Source organism: Nematostella vectensis, chromosome 2 (assembly GCF_932526225.1).
Source record: "Nematostella vectensis chromosome 2, jaNemVect1.1, whole genome shotgun sequence".
Classification (NCBI taxonomy): Eukaryota; Metazoa; Cnidaria; class Anthozoa; order Actiniaria; family Edwardsiidae; genus Nematostella; species Nematostella vectensis.
This window is the reverse complement of record NC_064035.1, coordinates 6,055,173-6,069,793: the sequence shown is the minus strand read 5'-3', so window position 1 is coordinate 6,069,793 and position 14,621 is coordinate 6,055,173. Positions and strand designations below refer to the sequence as shown.

The 14,621-nt window shown below is 40.4% G+C and overlaps 2 protein-coding genes across 5 annotated transcripts in view; one reads left to right on the top strand and one right to left on the bottom strand.

Moving 5' to 3' along the window:
* Positions 1 to 5,278, bottom strand: part of LOC5517933 (supervillin) — a 30,570-nt gene extending 25,292 nt beyond the window's left edge. For 3 of the 4 annotated variants that reach the window (XM_048722300.1, XM_032362360.2, XM_032362362.2), the window contains exon 1: positions 4,322 to 5,278. The gene's annotated coding sequence lies outside the window, so the exon portion shown is untranslated. The remainder of the gene's footprint in view (positions 1 to 4,321) is intronic. The other variant, XM_032362359.2, reaches the window with a different exon arrangement.
* A 1,003-nt stretch (positions 5,279 to 6,281) lies between these two features.
* On the top strand, positions 6,282 to 14,564 carry LOC5517872 (mirror-image polydactyly gene 1 protein). The gene is made up of 10 exons (XM_001637876.3): positions 6,282 to 6,515; positions 7,611 to 7,815; positions 8,384 to 8,489; positions 8,877 to 9,006; positions 9,115 to 9,160; positions 10,070 to 10,240; positions 10,525 to 10,626; positions 11,243 to 11,337; positions 12,215 to 12,445; positions 12,796 to 14,564. Exons 1-10 carry the CDS (start codon positions 6,283 to 6,285, stop codon positions 12,866 to 12,868), a joined length of 1,392 nt encoding a protein of 463 aa, XP_001637926.2. The 5' UTR covers position 6,282; the 3' UTR covers positions 12,869 to 14,564.
* The last annotated feature ends 57 nt before the right edge of the window (positions 14,565 to 14,621 follow it).

The following is a 14,621-nucleotide window of genomic DNA, read 5'->3' as shown; positions in this document are numbered from 1 at the left end:
GGAGTACAGGGGAATACATGGGAGTACAAGGGAATACATGGGAGCACAAGGGAATACATGGGAGTACAGGGGAGTACATGGGAATACAGGGGAATACAGGGGAGCACATGGGAGTACTGGGGAATACATGGGAGCACAGGGGGATACATGGGAGCACAGGGGAGTACAGGGGAGTACATGGGAATACAGGGAAATACAGGGGAGTACAGGGGAGCACAGGGGAGTACATAGGAGTACAGGGGAATACATGGGAGCACAGAGGAGTACAGGGGAGCACAGGGGAGTACATGGGAGTACAGGGGAATACAGGGGATTACAGGGGAATAAATGGGAGCACAGGAGAATACATGGGAGAACAGGGGAGTACATGGGAGCACAGGGGAGTACATGGGAGTACATGGGAGCACAGGGGAGTACAGGGGAGCACAGGGGAACACATGGGAGCACAGGGGAACACATGGGAGCACAGGGGAGTACAGGGGAGCACAGGGGAATACATGGGAGCACAGGGGAACACATGGGAGCACAGGGGAACACATGGGAGCACAGGGGAGCACAGGGGAGTACATGGGAGCACAGGGGAGTACAGGGGAGTACAGGAGTACAGGGGAGTACATGGGAGTACAGGGGAGTACATGGGAGTACATGGGAGCACAGGGGAATACATACATGGGAGCACAGGGGAGTACATGGGAGCACAGGGGAGTACAGGAGTACAGGGGAGTACATGGGAGTACAGGGGAGTACATGGGAGTACAGGGGAGTACAGGGGAGCACATGGGAGTACAGGGGAGTACAGGGGAATACATAGGATCACAGGGGAATACATGGGAGCACAGGGGAATACAGGGGAGTACATGGGAGCACAGGGGAACACATGGGAGCACAGGGGAATACATGGGAGTACAGGGGAGTACATGGGAGTACATGGGAGCACAGGGGAATACATGGGATCACAGGGGAATACATGGGAGTACAGGGGACATGGGAGTACAGGGGAGCACAGGGGAATACAGGGGAGAACTTGGAAATACAGGGGAGCACAGGAGTACAGGGGAATACATGGGAGAACTTGGAAATACAGGGGAGCACAGGAGTACAGGGGAATATATGGGAGCACAAGGGAATACAGGGGAATACATGGGAGCACAAGGGAATACAGGGCAATACATGGGAGCACAGTGGAGTACATGGGAGCACAGGGGAACACATGGGAGCACAGGGGAATACATGGGAGTACAGGGGAATACATGGGAGCACAGGGGAATACATAGGAGTACAGGGAATACATGGGAGTACAGGGGAATACATGGGAGCTCAGGGGAGTACATGGGAGCACAGGGGAATACATAGGAGAGTACAGAGAAATACATGGGAGTACAGAGGAATACATGGGAGTACAGGGGAATACATTGGATTACAGGGGAATACATGGGAGTACAGGGGAATACATAGGAGTACAGGGAAATACATGGGAGCACAGGGGAGTACATATGAGCACAGGGGAATACATAGGAGTACAGGGGAATACATGGGAGTACAGGGGAATACATGGGAGCACAGGGGAGTACATGAGAGCACAGGGGAATACATGGGAGTACAGGGGAGCACAGGGGAATACAGGGGAGAACTTGGAAATACAGGGGAGCACAAGAGTACAGGGGAATACATGGGAGAACTTGAAAATACAGGGGAGCACAGGAGTACAGGGGAATATATGGGAGCACAAGGGAATACATGGGAGCACAAGGGAATACAGGGGAATACATGGGAGCACAGTGGAGTACATGGGAGCACAGGGGAACACATGGGAGCACAGGGGAATACATGGGAGTACAGGGGAATACATAGGAGTACAGGGGGATACATGGGAGTACAGGGGAATACATGGGAGCACAGGGGAGTACATGGGAGCACAGGGGAATACATAGGAGTACAGAGGAATACATGGGAGTACAGGGGAATACATGGGAGTACAGGGGAATACATGGGAGTACAGGGGAATACATGGGAGTACAGGGGAATACATGGGAGAACTTGGAATTACAGGGGAGCACAGGGGAGTACATGGGAGAACATGAAGTAAATTAGCCACACCCTTTTTCATGTGTTGATACATTTAGGAAGAGCCCCAAGACTGAAAAACATAAAACAAGCTACAGCCCTAGTATTCCATCGACAGCAGCAAAAAATGGCAAAGTTCAAATTGAAGGTTGTGTTAAATTAAATTTGCTTGATTTATTGTATAGATGTTCCTTGTGTAATATAAAACAAAATAAGCTTTAGTATTTTTGGGTAGATAATGCGCTCTTGAGATATTGCAAATTGTAAGACATTTGATTTGTCTGAAATTGCCCATTATGGGCGAAATCGCTACTTTTTTTCACGATCTATGGCAACTTTGCTCAATCATATCTCAAGAACGGATAATCTACCAAAAAATACTAATGCTTATTCTGTTTTATATCATGCTAGGAACCTCTAGGCAAAATTTAAACAAAATGTAAGCTAACACAACCTTACAATTTTAATTTTGCCATTTTTTGCTCCTGTCTATTCCATCAGAATTAAGGTACATAAGGGGGGGGACCATATATTAAAAAACCCTCAGCAAAAAGGGACCAGTCCCCCTCTGCCCCTGTAAAAAATAAAATGGTCACCAAGTTCAGCTTATAAAAAAGCAAACAGCTTATTCAGCTATAAGGGTAGTAGTGCAGGGCCTTAGGCTGGGGGGGGTGTGTGCCCCTACTCCCCTACGCTAGCTAGTTTTTACTTTTTATATATGAGTATTATAAAAATAAATAAAAAACTCCATAAAACTTTCTTGACAACTCAAGCCAAAGCGAGTGCAACTTTGGGATAACCTACAGGGCTAAGTAGAAAAACAGCTTCTATTGACTGCAGTATGCTCTTATTAGGAGCCGTAAAAAACGTGCCTTTCCAACCAAAATACGCTTACAGCCCTGAAGTGGCAGATTGTTTTCACAGGGAACAGCTGTACATGAGAGAGTAAAGTTATGTCTTGACAGAAAAACTCAATGTCCTTATTCGAACTTCAGCTGATTTGAAAGGTAACAAAAATGCAGAAAGTAAAAAACATACCAAGCAAAAAAGCATTCAATTCTGTATGTTATGTCAGATAAAAAAAATTAACTTGAAACATATCTAAAACGTCGGAAGTGGGTCACGAAAATATTTCATGAATAATCCAAATCGAACGCGCGATACACGTAGAAATATAACTGTAGGGTGAAATATATACCCAGAATTGACATAGTGAGAATGATATTCGAGATAGATAACCCATCAACATCGGGGGAGCTGAAGAGGTGATGAAGACATTAAGAAGTCGATAAGAGACTTCTTTCGATGACATTTATAAGAAGACATTCAAAATGCGAAAGTTAGCATATCTATACCGCTATACACAAAATACTAGAAAAGAGTATTGATGATTTTCTGACAATACTGCTAATAATCCTTGTAAATCATAACACAAATAAACGACTGTTGAAGTAATTTGAGACAAAGCAATAGCAACACGAGCCGAAGCTTGTAGCGGTTTAGCCTTTACAACATGCGGTATCAAATGCCCCTCGAGCCGCTTCCGGTGAAACGAAAACAAACCCCATAATAAAAAGTTGAAGTAGAGTGAAGTGCTTATGAGAGAGGCTGTAAGCCTAAACGCTTTGCTCTTTACATGGTCCAGACGTAATTACTGAAAATACTTTGATCAAAAAGATATATTGATGACGACATGAATTAAATCCAGAGTAAATTAAACATTCAATCAAACGCTTGTATACAATACAGTGCTCAGAATTCAATAATAAGTCAGTCTTTGATGTTTCGCTTATGACGGCTGTCAATAACTAGTAAAGGTATTAGCACTGTGACTCGTTTTCCATAAACGCTGCGAATAAAAGCAATTTTCATCACGGAGAAAATAGAGGATCCGAATCTGTTAGCGTCTATATGCTCGAAATTAAGAAACACCTGTGAATATTCTGTGGAAAACATTTGTCTTCAAATGGATAAAAGTTCCTCACTATTCCCCATACGCAAAATAACGAAAAGATATCACAATGTAATCAAACACAAGGCATGAATTAAAATGTACTACTATCGCTATCGGCGCTGTTCTCTCGATTCTAGTTTGAGTAGAGAGAACAGTGAAAAAATGGAATGTTCTAAATTGGTTTAGTATATGAGAATAAAGTAAAAATATTCAAGCATAATAAATGCATCTTCAATGCTCCACCTGCATGACAGGCTCTGTTCAAGGGAAGTGTAATCATTCTACGAAGATAATTTAGCTTACCTGTAAAGGCGAGAAGTAGTCTGTTATCGTTGGGCTCTAGTATTTTGAACGATGATACGAGCTGGGATTTGCAAACGTCGATGGAAATAAATTGCTTGAGAACGGGTATATACGACAGTCCAACATTTTACATGGATGTGTGTAAATAAAACTTGGCTTACTCAACAAGGAGAAATTCCACGAAGATGCGATATGCCTGATGCTATCGGGCTATGAGCAAACGACCGAACGTATGTCAACCCTGGCGGTTTGTGTCCTACTGAACCGAAGAAGGCCTGTCGTTATTTTGACGAATACTGTGACTAAGAATCACGAAATTATATAATATCTGCGTCTCGATAGGTCCTTATGAGTGGCTTGGTAGATTTTCTGTCGTATTACTGAAGTCAGGAGCAGGAAGAATTTTTAGCGTTCGTCCCTTTTTTATGGAGATTCATAACACTAATCGTGACAGAGCGAAGGACGCGCTTCGCGCTCTTGTTACCAGTTCTGCATCAGCTTCACCCAAGCTCTTACTTTTCAATATGTTGTCTCCCATAAAAACACTATAGTTCCACTGCAATGCGTAAATATAGTGTGCTAAGGTTATTCGTCGATATTTACAGACGCTCCACGAGTTTAGCGAGTGTGACAGACACAGAAAGCTACTCTTGCGCTAAGGAAAACCGTGCGGGAGTGCTTCGAAGTTCCAGATATAACATTCATTGTGATTGGCCAAGACACAAAGGACGTGATAAAATCCCCGTAACGCACTCCCTCATTGGCGGATCGTATTCTTTTCTTAATTTCCCTCCTATTATCGCTCACTTGACCTTCTTTCTGTCATGAGCTGTAGAACAAATTTTTATCTGGGGACCAAGTTCCCCAAAATTGCCCATCAACCGTTGCTGTGATAATTTAGCTAGTGATTTGATAGATAAATGCGTGTGTAAGCTAGCAATTCTAAATTATTGCTTGCAGGAAGCCAAGCTTGTACGACCACATCGTTGAAAATATAGACAGGAAGTGCGCAAATCTCATGTCTTTATTTATTACAACAGAGTCTATTTTGGTTGGTTGAGAAAGTAACATGCTATGAACATTCCCTGTTGATTCTTTTCCCCGTTGTTTCCTTTTGTATGCCCCGGGGTTCCCGAATGTATGGAATGTTTTTTAGTCTACACAAAAAAGGAACGCGCGATTTGACTCGGTTTTGCCTTTCCCAGGCGCTGATTCAGACCAATCTACACCTGTTTGTGTAAACAGGTCAAATGTCTAGAGTTAGCCAGTATAGTACGTTAAGTATGTCTAGAGTAAACAAGTATAGTACGTTAAGCGTCAGCTGCGTATCTTCATTCTGTTAATTGAGGCGACAGTGATCAGCACTTTTTATTCATGAACAGGTCAGAATTTTTCCTGGATCCGCGCCTGTTTTCTTGGGAAATGGGGAATGCTCAGAAAAGTATCGGCTGCACTATCGACGATAGACCCTTCACGGCAAAATGGCCCGTTTAAGAATACATAGAAAAATAGCACTCGGGAGCTGGGAGGGCCACGGGGACATTCTCTTTATTATATTACACAAACTACATTGTACCATAGTGAAAAGGCGCTATGAAATTGTTTTCTCGAGTTTCGGGGTACCTCGGTGAGACCAATGTCATTCTTTATGTAGAGACAAGGTTTATAGCATCTGAACCTTTGTCGTAAAAGAGCTAAGAATACCTAGACTACCTAGAGGAAACATGGCCCTCCTAAATTACTACGTCTACCATCCCTTTTCAAGTTTACCTCCCTTTTCAAGTTAAAAAAAAAATCCCAGCGCTCATTATTATAGCTTTTATTCAATTTTTTTAGCCCTCCTAAATTTACGTCGACCACCCCCCCCCCCCCCCACCCCCCCCACCACCCCCAACCCACCTCCCCAAGTAAATATCTGCTCATAAATAATTAATAACAAAATTATTCATGAGCTGTAATTTATGCGGTTTTCAATCGCTACGGTGTTTGGCGTCCATGACGAAGGAATGGAGTCGATTCGCGAAGATCTCGATTACTTTGATCGGGAAAAAAGCTCTGCATCTCCTCGCCGCCGTGCTATGAACGGCTATGATGACGATATGGACGAAGTAGAAGAGATGAAGCAAAATGTGCGGAGTGTTATGCAGGGAGCGAGACGTAAAATGGCAAATCTTCGTCTCGATGTTGAAGAGAGGTTAGTGGCGTGCAGCAGTTTGCTTTCAATCGAATAAGGCCTTGAATTAACGGGAAAACAATAGCAGAGATCAACTGAATACCAAGCTACTCTTTTAAAGCAACTTTGATTGCTAAAAGTAAACCATCATGTTTAGTAATCTAGACCACTAGCTCTGATAATTTCAATGTTGACATTTTTCCATGTGATTTTTGTTTTCAAGACAACAAAATTATTTAACCGTGTTTGTGAATAACTTACTAGTAAGCTAATAGCATTATCTGCTTGTGTTTTCTATGTTAGTTAGATGACCCGTATAATTCCTATGTGCGCAAAATGATCCTTACAATACACTGTGCTGATTTTAAACTCTTCTAGCGACCAGCAACCTTCTCGTTTATACTTGACGGTCACTTAATTGTTATTTGCTTTTTTAGTGTCAAAGCTAGCTCAAATTAATTTAAAAGGCGTGTGGTTAATTTTACACTTGGAACTTATATCCACACAATTTTCTTGTTCCTTGATTTTCCAGACATAACAGTAAAATTTGAAAAAAAAAAAGATTTTTAGTTTTATTTTTTCTTATACCACAGACCTTTATACCCCAGTTCCTGACAATTTTACCAACCTAAAAAGATGGTGCCTCTACAAAAAAAACTTTGCTACTTGTAGATCCTAATCAAACAATAGGGGATTTGCGCTAAGAGATCCCCCTTTTGGATGGCAAATTTAAACCAAAAGAAAACAAAGAATTGACTGGCCCGTCTCTACCAAATAGAACAACCAAACAATAACATGTTTAAATGAAAAAAAAAAAAACATTTCTGGAAGAAAAAACTTGGCTTTACTCAGCGCTAAATAAGTTGCTTTTTGAGGCTGCTATTTTGTTGCTAAAAGCCTGAGCGCTCGGGAGTTTGCCATCCCAAAAAGTCACATGATCTCTTACACCTATTTGTAAATGTGAGGGTGGGGGGCACCCCCATAAGAGCAAATATCTTTGTAAGTTTGTAAGTTTTTGATTTTGCAAATAAAAACTTATTAAATTCAGTTTGGTTAGAAAATGCATATATTGTGGAGTTTTTTTTTTTTATCAAAATTGTTGTTCTGATATTCCAGAGATAAACTTCTTGAGTCTGAAAAGAAACTACGAGAGCAAATGGAAAGGGAACTAGCGAACAAGACAGCAGAATTGTATAAAGAGAGAGCTAAAGCCCTAAGTAGATCACCTGAAGAAACACGATACTCATCTTTTGACACCTCACTGGACTACAATGGCAATGTGCTGCATCGTGGAGACTTGGAGGCCTCATTAAATCACCAGGTACTGTTCGGCTCTCAGGTTATAATGACGTAACTGCCAACCTCTTGAAATAATTGTAAGTTAAATCAACTGTTTTCTCCATTCAGACTTAATGTTATCATAAACACTCTATACTAAAGTTTCTGCAAGTACAGATAATTTTTTTCTGAGGAGTACTTTCTAAATAATAGGGGTTGTGATGGGTAAATCCAAGACCCATGTTTCAGAATCCGAGCCAAAGACTTTTGTCGAATTTTGGAATCCGAGCCCGAGCTTGTGTCTGGATAACTTGTTCCAGGTATGTCATAAACATCAGTTAAAAAAAGAAAAAGTAGAGTTACAATATATTCTTGCTACACTACAAAAAAGAAACCCTGAAACCCGTAGCATGGTAACAACATAAAACAGATCATGCAGCCTGAGATTGCACTTATAAATCTCAAACTCCCAAACTTTTATGAAAAATAAGATTCCGAGACTTTTCGAAATTTTTGTGAGAATTTGGAGGTACCCATCGCTACCCCTAAATACTGTTTTTTCTCTGGTGTGTCACACTTATCAGTGCATTTAAAAATGTCTTCTTCTCCAGCTCACTGAGAAATTGGCTGAGGCTGAATCTGAAATTCTGGCATCCAGAATGAGCAGAGATAACCTCATCTCTCAAGTGGAGCAAAAAATAGCAGCTCGTGGAGCAGGTACATATGCTGGGTGTGTAGTCACTCTCAACTTGGTTTTTCCCTATTACTGATCCAGAGGGCCTTACCCTAAATCAGATCAAATTGAGTGAGAAATGTTGTTTTGAATTTGTATTAAATTCTAATTTTTATTGTCTCTACATATCAACGTTTATTTGCTCTGTGTTCAATGTGTAAATGTTGTTATTGTGAGTCAAGTTTACATGAATCCCATAGGTAAGCATTTTGCTTTTGGGATAATCACAAGTAAAATTAAAAAAAAAAAGAAAAAAGTTGAAAAGTTGAAAAAATGTTGCTATCAGCAACACTCATGTAAGATCAAATATTACAGACTTGCAATTGCTTGTAATAGTCGGCTAGCTCTAGATGATTGTTTTTGCCCCAAAGCACTTGTAGAAAAGATCTACCAAGCCCAGAAAGAAAGAGATGCTGCAATGGCAGCTAGGCTTCGCTTAGCCGGAGATGAGAAGGATGACTTGATGAGCAGAATACGTCGAATTGAGAAAGACCAAGCAGGGTACTGAATTGCTTCTTTTTTTTTTTTTTTTGCTAACAAATCATTTAGATGTCATTAAATCAGACACCTTTTTGAAGCTGATACAGTTTTTCTAATACTCCTTTATAGATTTGATTCTGGTGTTGACTCTGTTTATGATGAGGATGACGACAAGGTTGGTGTATATTCTGCAAATGCTATCTCACTTAAGAGACTCTGTCACCTGCCAAGAGTGTGTTCCAAGTGTGAGAAAGCATCCATTTCCACCAGCTGATTTGGGGTAGCTGTTGTGATATTTCCACACGAATTCTGTAAATGAAACATAAGATGTTAATTCCAGGTGGTTACTTTGATATTTCTTCATTGTTTGTTCTCCAATGCCAGTTTAAAACAATAACAAAGGTGTGGCTGACAAGAAAGTAATATTCATCAATATTATTTGTTAAAGCCGCATTGTCACCAGTTTACTTCCGGTCGATTACGTAAGAATCTCCTATGATTTTTAACGGAAAACACGAAAAATATTTCAAAATATAGAAAGCAGTGTGTCTATTGGACGATTCTTTGAGGATGTGACTGCTAATTTAGAGCGGATGGCCTGTTAAATATTTCGGATTCGAATAGATTCTTTTGTCTTTTAACGGTTGAGGTTTCCGTCGGACCTCCGGAAGTAAATTGGTGACAATGCGGCTTTAACAATAGTTGCTAATTATGTAACTAAAAAAATTGCTGCAACAAATATAAAAAATATATATTTTGTTTGTATCAGTTTTGCATGTTACAAGTTATTATGTTTTACTAAAAAAGATTGTTTATTTTACACTAGTCACATACATGCACCTTGAAAAAAAAGACTTTAAGCCCCAACCCTACAGTAACAAACCTAACCCTCTGTAAACCCTAACCCTCACCTCTCAACGGAAAAATCTTTATTATGTTTACAGTCAATGACGGAACCTCTTGCAGTTAACCCTAACCCTCACCTCAACAGATAAATATTTATTATGTTAACAGTCAATGAGGGAACCTCTTGCAGTTAACCCTAACCCTCACCTCAACAGATAAATATTTATTATGTTAACAGTCAATGAGGGAACTTTTTGGGAGACTGGCTACCTTGGAGAGTCCACGCTCAATCGATAAACAAGGATCCAGAATGGCAGAAAGATTGAGGGCGAGCCAGAAGCAAACGAGACGAGAAACCGCAGACGAACTAAAAGTAGTGCTTGAGGAGCGTGATGCTGCAGTTGCAAAGGTGTGATGGCCAGTAGCTCTTGAGTTTTCTCTCTCTCAAAAGCTTTGCATATTATTTGCTCATCAAGAGATGGTAGAACGTGCATCATCTTCAGGAAAGGAGGGTAGGGTAGAGGTTTTAATGTGTCACACGATTTTACTAATAGAGCCTACTTGCGCAAATAGCACACCCAAAGCCTTGCTTGATTCCTTCATACTTTAGAAATAAAAGCGGACCAGGCCTACTCCCTATTGTCTAGGTTGATAGTTATTTGACAATTGTTGATTTTTTTTAATGTTTACCAGACAAAGATTTTGGAAAGTGAAATCTCCAAACTACAAAAAGAGCTTGAGATGGTAAAGAACCAATATAAACTCTCCGAAAAACACAGACAGAAGACAAACCAGGTAAGCTGGACATTATCTTAGTAAAGTGCTAAAGTGTTTTTACTTATTACTGAATTTATTTTTGCAAATAAATTAACACTAGGTTGAAATGGTTTGGTTTACGCTTCCTGTGAAAACTGAGTAGTTTGCTGACATTTCAAGCATCACAACTTCATCACTGTGTAAAGCTTACCAGTTCAACTTTGTGTTAATTCCACTGAATTCCACCATGCTTACAAAAACCTCCTAGTTATTCTGAAGCTTTTTGGTAGTTTCTTCTAATTGTGCTATAAATTTATTTAAACTTTTTTAAACGATTTTGCACCTCGATTTGTTGTATCCGTTGTCGTATCCGTTGTGATCACCTCCATTAGGTGGTGAAGCCAACAACTAACATTAGAGAGCCTCTATCAGCCGCTATTTTGCCATCCTAGTAAAATACCAAGTTCAAGAAAGCATGCATTTCCATCAGCTGATTTGTAATGGTTATTTCAATATTTGCAAAAGAAATTGGTAAATAACACGCTTAACCTTTTTAGATGTTATTTCGAAATTTATGCAAATAATTTGGCTCCCAGTTTTGAATTGAAACAATTACAAAGTGTGGCTGACGATGGCTCTTTAATCTCTATTACAGGCTCAGCTGCTGTCCGCCCAACATGAGAGAGATGCGTTACTAAGAAAGACCAAACGGCTTGAAGAAGAACTTGAAACTATCCGTGTTTACTACAGGTATTATTTCTTGCCAGATCTTATCAGATCATACTGACAGTACCAGATCCTATTAAAAACGTTTTTAACAACATTGCTGGCTAACTACTTCACAGCTCTTCCCAAAATGGTGTGCAAACAACGTTACCATTTGGTCAGCATTTCAGTTGTTTTGGCCAGATATACTGGCACAGATTGCTTGGTCAGAATATCGACTGTTTTGGCCATATACTGGCACACATTGTTTGGTCAGCATATCAACTGTTTTTGCCAGGTATACTGGCACACATTGCTTGGTCAGAATATCGACTGTTTTGGCCATATATACTGGCACAGATTGCTTGGTCAGAATATCAACTGTTTTGGCCATATATATACTGGCACAGATTGCTTGATCAGCATATTGACTGTTTTGGCCAGATATACTGGCACAGATTGCTTGGTCAGCATATCGACTGTTTTAGTCATATATACTGGCACAAATTGCTTGGTCAGCATATCGACTGTTTTGGCCATATATATACTGGCACAGATTGCTTGATCAGCATATCAACTGTTTTGGCCATATATATACTGGCACAGATTGCTTGATCAGCATATCAACTGTTTTGGCCATATATATACTGGCACAGATTGCTTGATCAGCATATCAACTGTTTTTGGCCAATACACCAAAAACTGGAATTCGACTCTGCCAAATTTTCATCCTTAATAAGACTTCTTCAGGGTGTGCCTCTGTCAAAAGCCAGTTTTTGGTGTATTGTATTCATTCTTCTGGTTCACGAACACGACTATTTGGGCTTTTTGTATTTATTCATAAGACTTTTTTGAGCAGATAAATTGTTTGCACGGTTCTTATTCTGTCAGAAAATTTGACAGATTGCTGTTTTATCAACAGTCTACACCGGTCACTTTCACAAGAGAATTCTCTGAGAGACCAATTCAATACCACTATGGACAGCTTTGAGAGTCGGTTACGAGCACGCGAGGGCGAACTTGTGGTCGCTCAGCGCTCGTATGATGATCTTGCCGCTAAGCTGCGATCAGTCTCCACGGAAAGAAACACCCTTGCAAATCAAGTGCAAGACCTTTCCAAGAATTACCACCTGGAGAAAGAGCGTGCTGACAAGTGAGTCCAAAACTGTTTATTTAGAACCCACATTTTCCTATCCCCAACCTAATGGCCAATCGGCTATCCATGCAAAAAAAATATAATGGCATGCATTGCTTCATTTATTGATTGGGCTAAATGAAAAGATAAAGATTTAAATGTACCCTCGGGACCCTCAGTATATGTCTTACGCCCGACCACGGAACAAATGTAGGCTCATATTATTGTTGCTATTTTGTGGAAGGAGACGTGTCGATCCCAGAGAAAACCCTTTGCTCAATCAACGCATTTGACAAATTTATTTTACACTTCGCTTCCAAGGCTCTTCAACTATCTAATGGTTTCCTTTCAATTCCTTTTTTCCCCAGACTGGAAAGACTGGTTTCTGTGCTCCGAAAACGGAACAATACTGGCACTATAAGTGTGGAGACAGTTAATTGAAGTAGTATAATATATTTTTGGCGCAATTCAGTCCGCTTGTTTTGGAACCAAGTAGTGTAGAAATGTAGTAAAAAATTTAGTATGGTTAGTATGGCTGCGAGGGCTGGAATATCGTACGTCGGACATCAACAAACAGTTTTTGCCAAACTTTTGCGTCAGCTGTTGATTGGTGTCGCGCTTAAAACAGCTCCAACGACCAACATGGCTAGCAAAGCCTTGCTTGTGCAACACCATACAACAATGCAACATCGTACAACAATGCAACATCATGCAACGGTGCAACATCGTACAACAGTGCAACATCGTACAACAATGCAACATCATGCAACGATGCAACATCGTACAACAATGCAACATCATGCAACGATGCAACATCGTACAACAATGCAACATCATGCAACGATGCAACATCGTACAACAATGCAACATCATGCAACGATGCAACATCGTACAACAATGCAACATCATGCAACGATGCAACATTGTACAACAATGCAACATCATGCAACGATGCAACATCGTACAACATTGCAACGTCATGCAACGATGCAACATCGTACAACAATGCAACATCATGCAACGATGCAACATTGTACAACAATGCAACATCATGCAACGATGCAACATCGTACAACAATGCAACATCATGCAACGATGCAACATCATGCAACGATGCAACATCGTACAACAATGCAACATCATGCAACGATGCAACATTGTACAACAATGCAACATCATGCAACGATGCAACATCGTACAACAATGCAACACCATACAACAGTGCAACATCGTACAACAATGCAACATCATGCAACGATGCAACATCGTACAACAATGCAACATCATGCAACGATGCAACATCGTACAACAATGCAACATCATGCAACGATGCAACATTGTACAACAATGCAACATCATGCAACGATGCAACATCGTACAACAATGCAACATCATGCAACAATGCAACATCATGCAACAGTGCAACATCATGCAATATCATGCAACAGTGCAACATCATGCAACAGTGCAACATCATGCAATATCATGCAACAGTGCAACATCATGCAATAGTCAACATCGTACAACAATGCAACATCATGCAACAGTGCAACATCATGCAATATCATGCAACAGTGCAATATCATGCAACATCATGCAACAGTGCAGCATCATGCAACATGCAACAGTGCAACATCATGCAATAGTCAACATCGTACAACAGTGCAACATCATGGAATAGTGCAACATCATGCAACAGTGCTACATCATACAACAGTGCAACATCGTACAACAATAATAACTACTTACTAACCGAGAGTGAGGTCATGCCGGAAAATATCAAACTGCGGCTTTGGCGTATCTACCGAGGCTTTGCGAGGTATTAAAAAGGAATTAAGGAATTAAAAACACTTGATGTATCATAGCTTAATCCCCCCAAATGACCGACGGGCACATAACCCAAATATTTTAGTAATGTTTCTGTATCGTGCCCCCAATAAATATTTCGAGCCTAGTACAGCTCTGTGTGTGTTTTTGAATGATTAAAACGTGTTCCTGGCTGTATTGCTACACAATTACTTATAACGTAATTACTTATTACAATTACAATTACTTATTACGTAAAAATCGCCTGTCAAATCGATCCAATTACTATGTAAGAGCCTTATTCATAAATAAATCAAAATTATGATGATAAGCAGTTGGGTTATCTTATTTGGGGAAGAGTAATTATTTAACGAGGGGGGGGCGGCTG

Excerpts from the sequence above, each read along its gene's own strand:
- LOC5517872 (XM_001637876.3), top strand. The coding sequence starts at position 6,283 with ATGCGGTTTTCAATCGCTACGGTGTTTGGCGTCCATGACGAAGGAATG. Across the intron at positions 7,816-8,383 it reads AGGCCTCATTAAATCACCAG|CTCACTGAGAAATTGGCTGA; the intron begins GTACTGTTCGGC and ends CTTCTTCTCCAG. Across the intron at positions 9,007-9,114 it reads ATTGAGAAAGACCAAGCAGG|ATTTGATTCTGGTGTTGACT; the intron begins GTACTGAATTGC and ends ACTCCTTTATAG.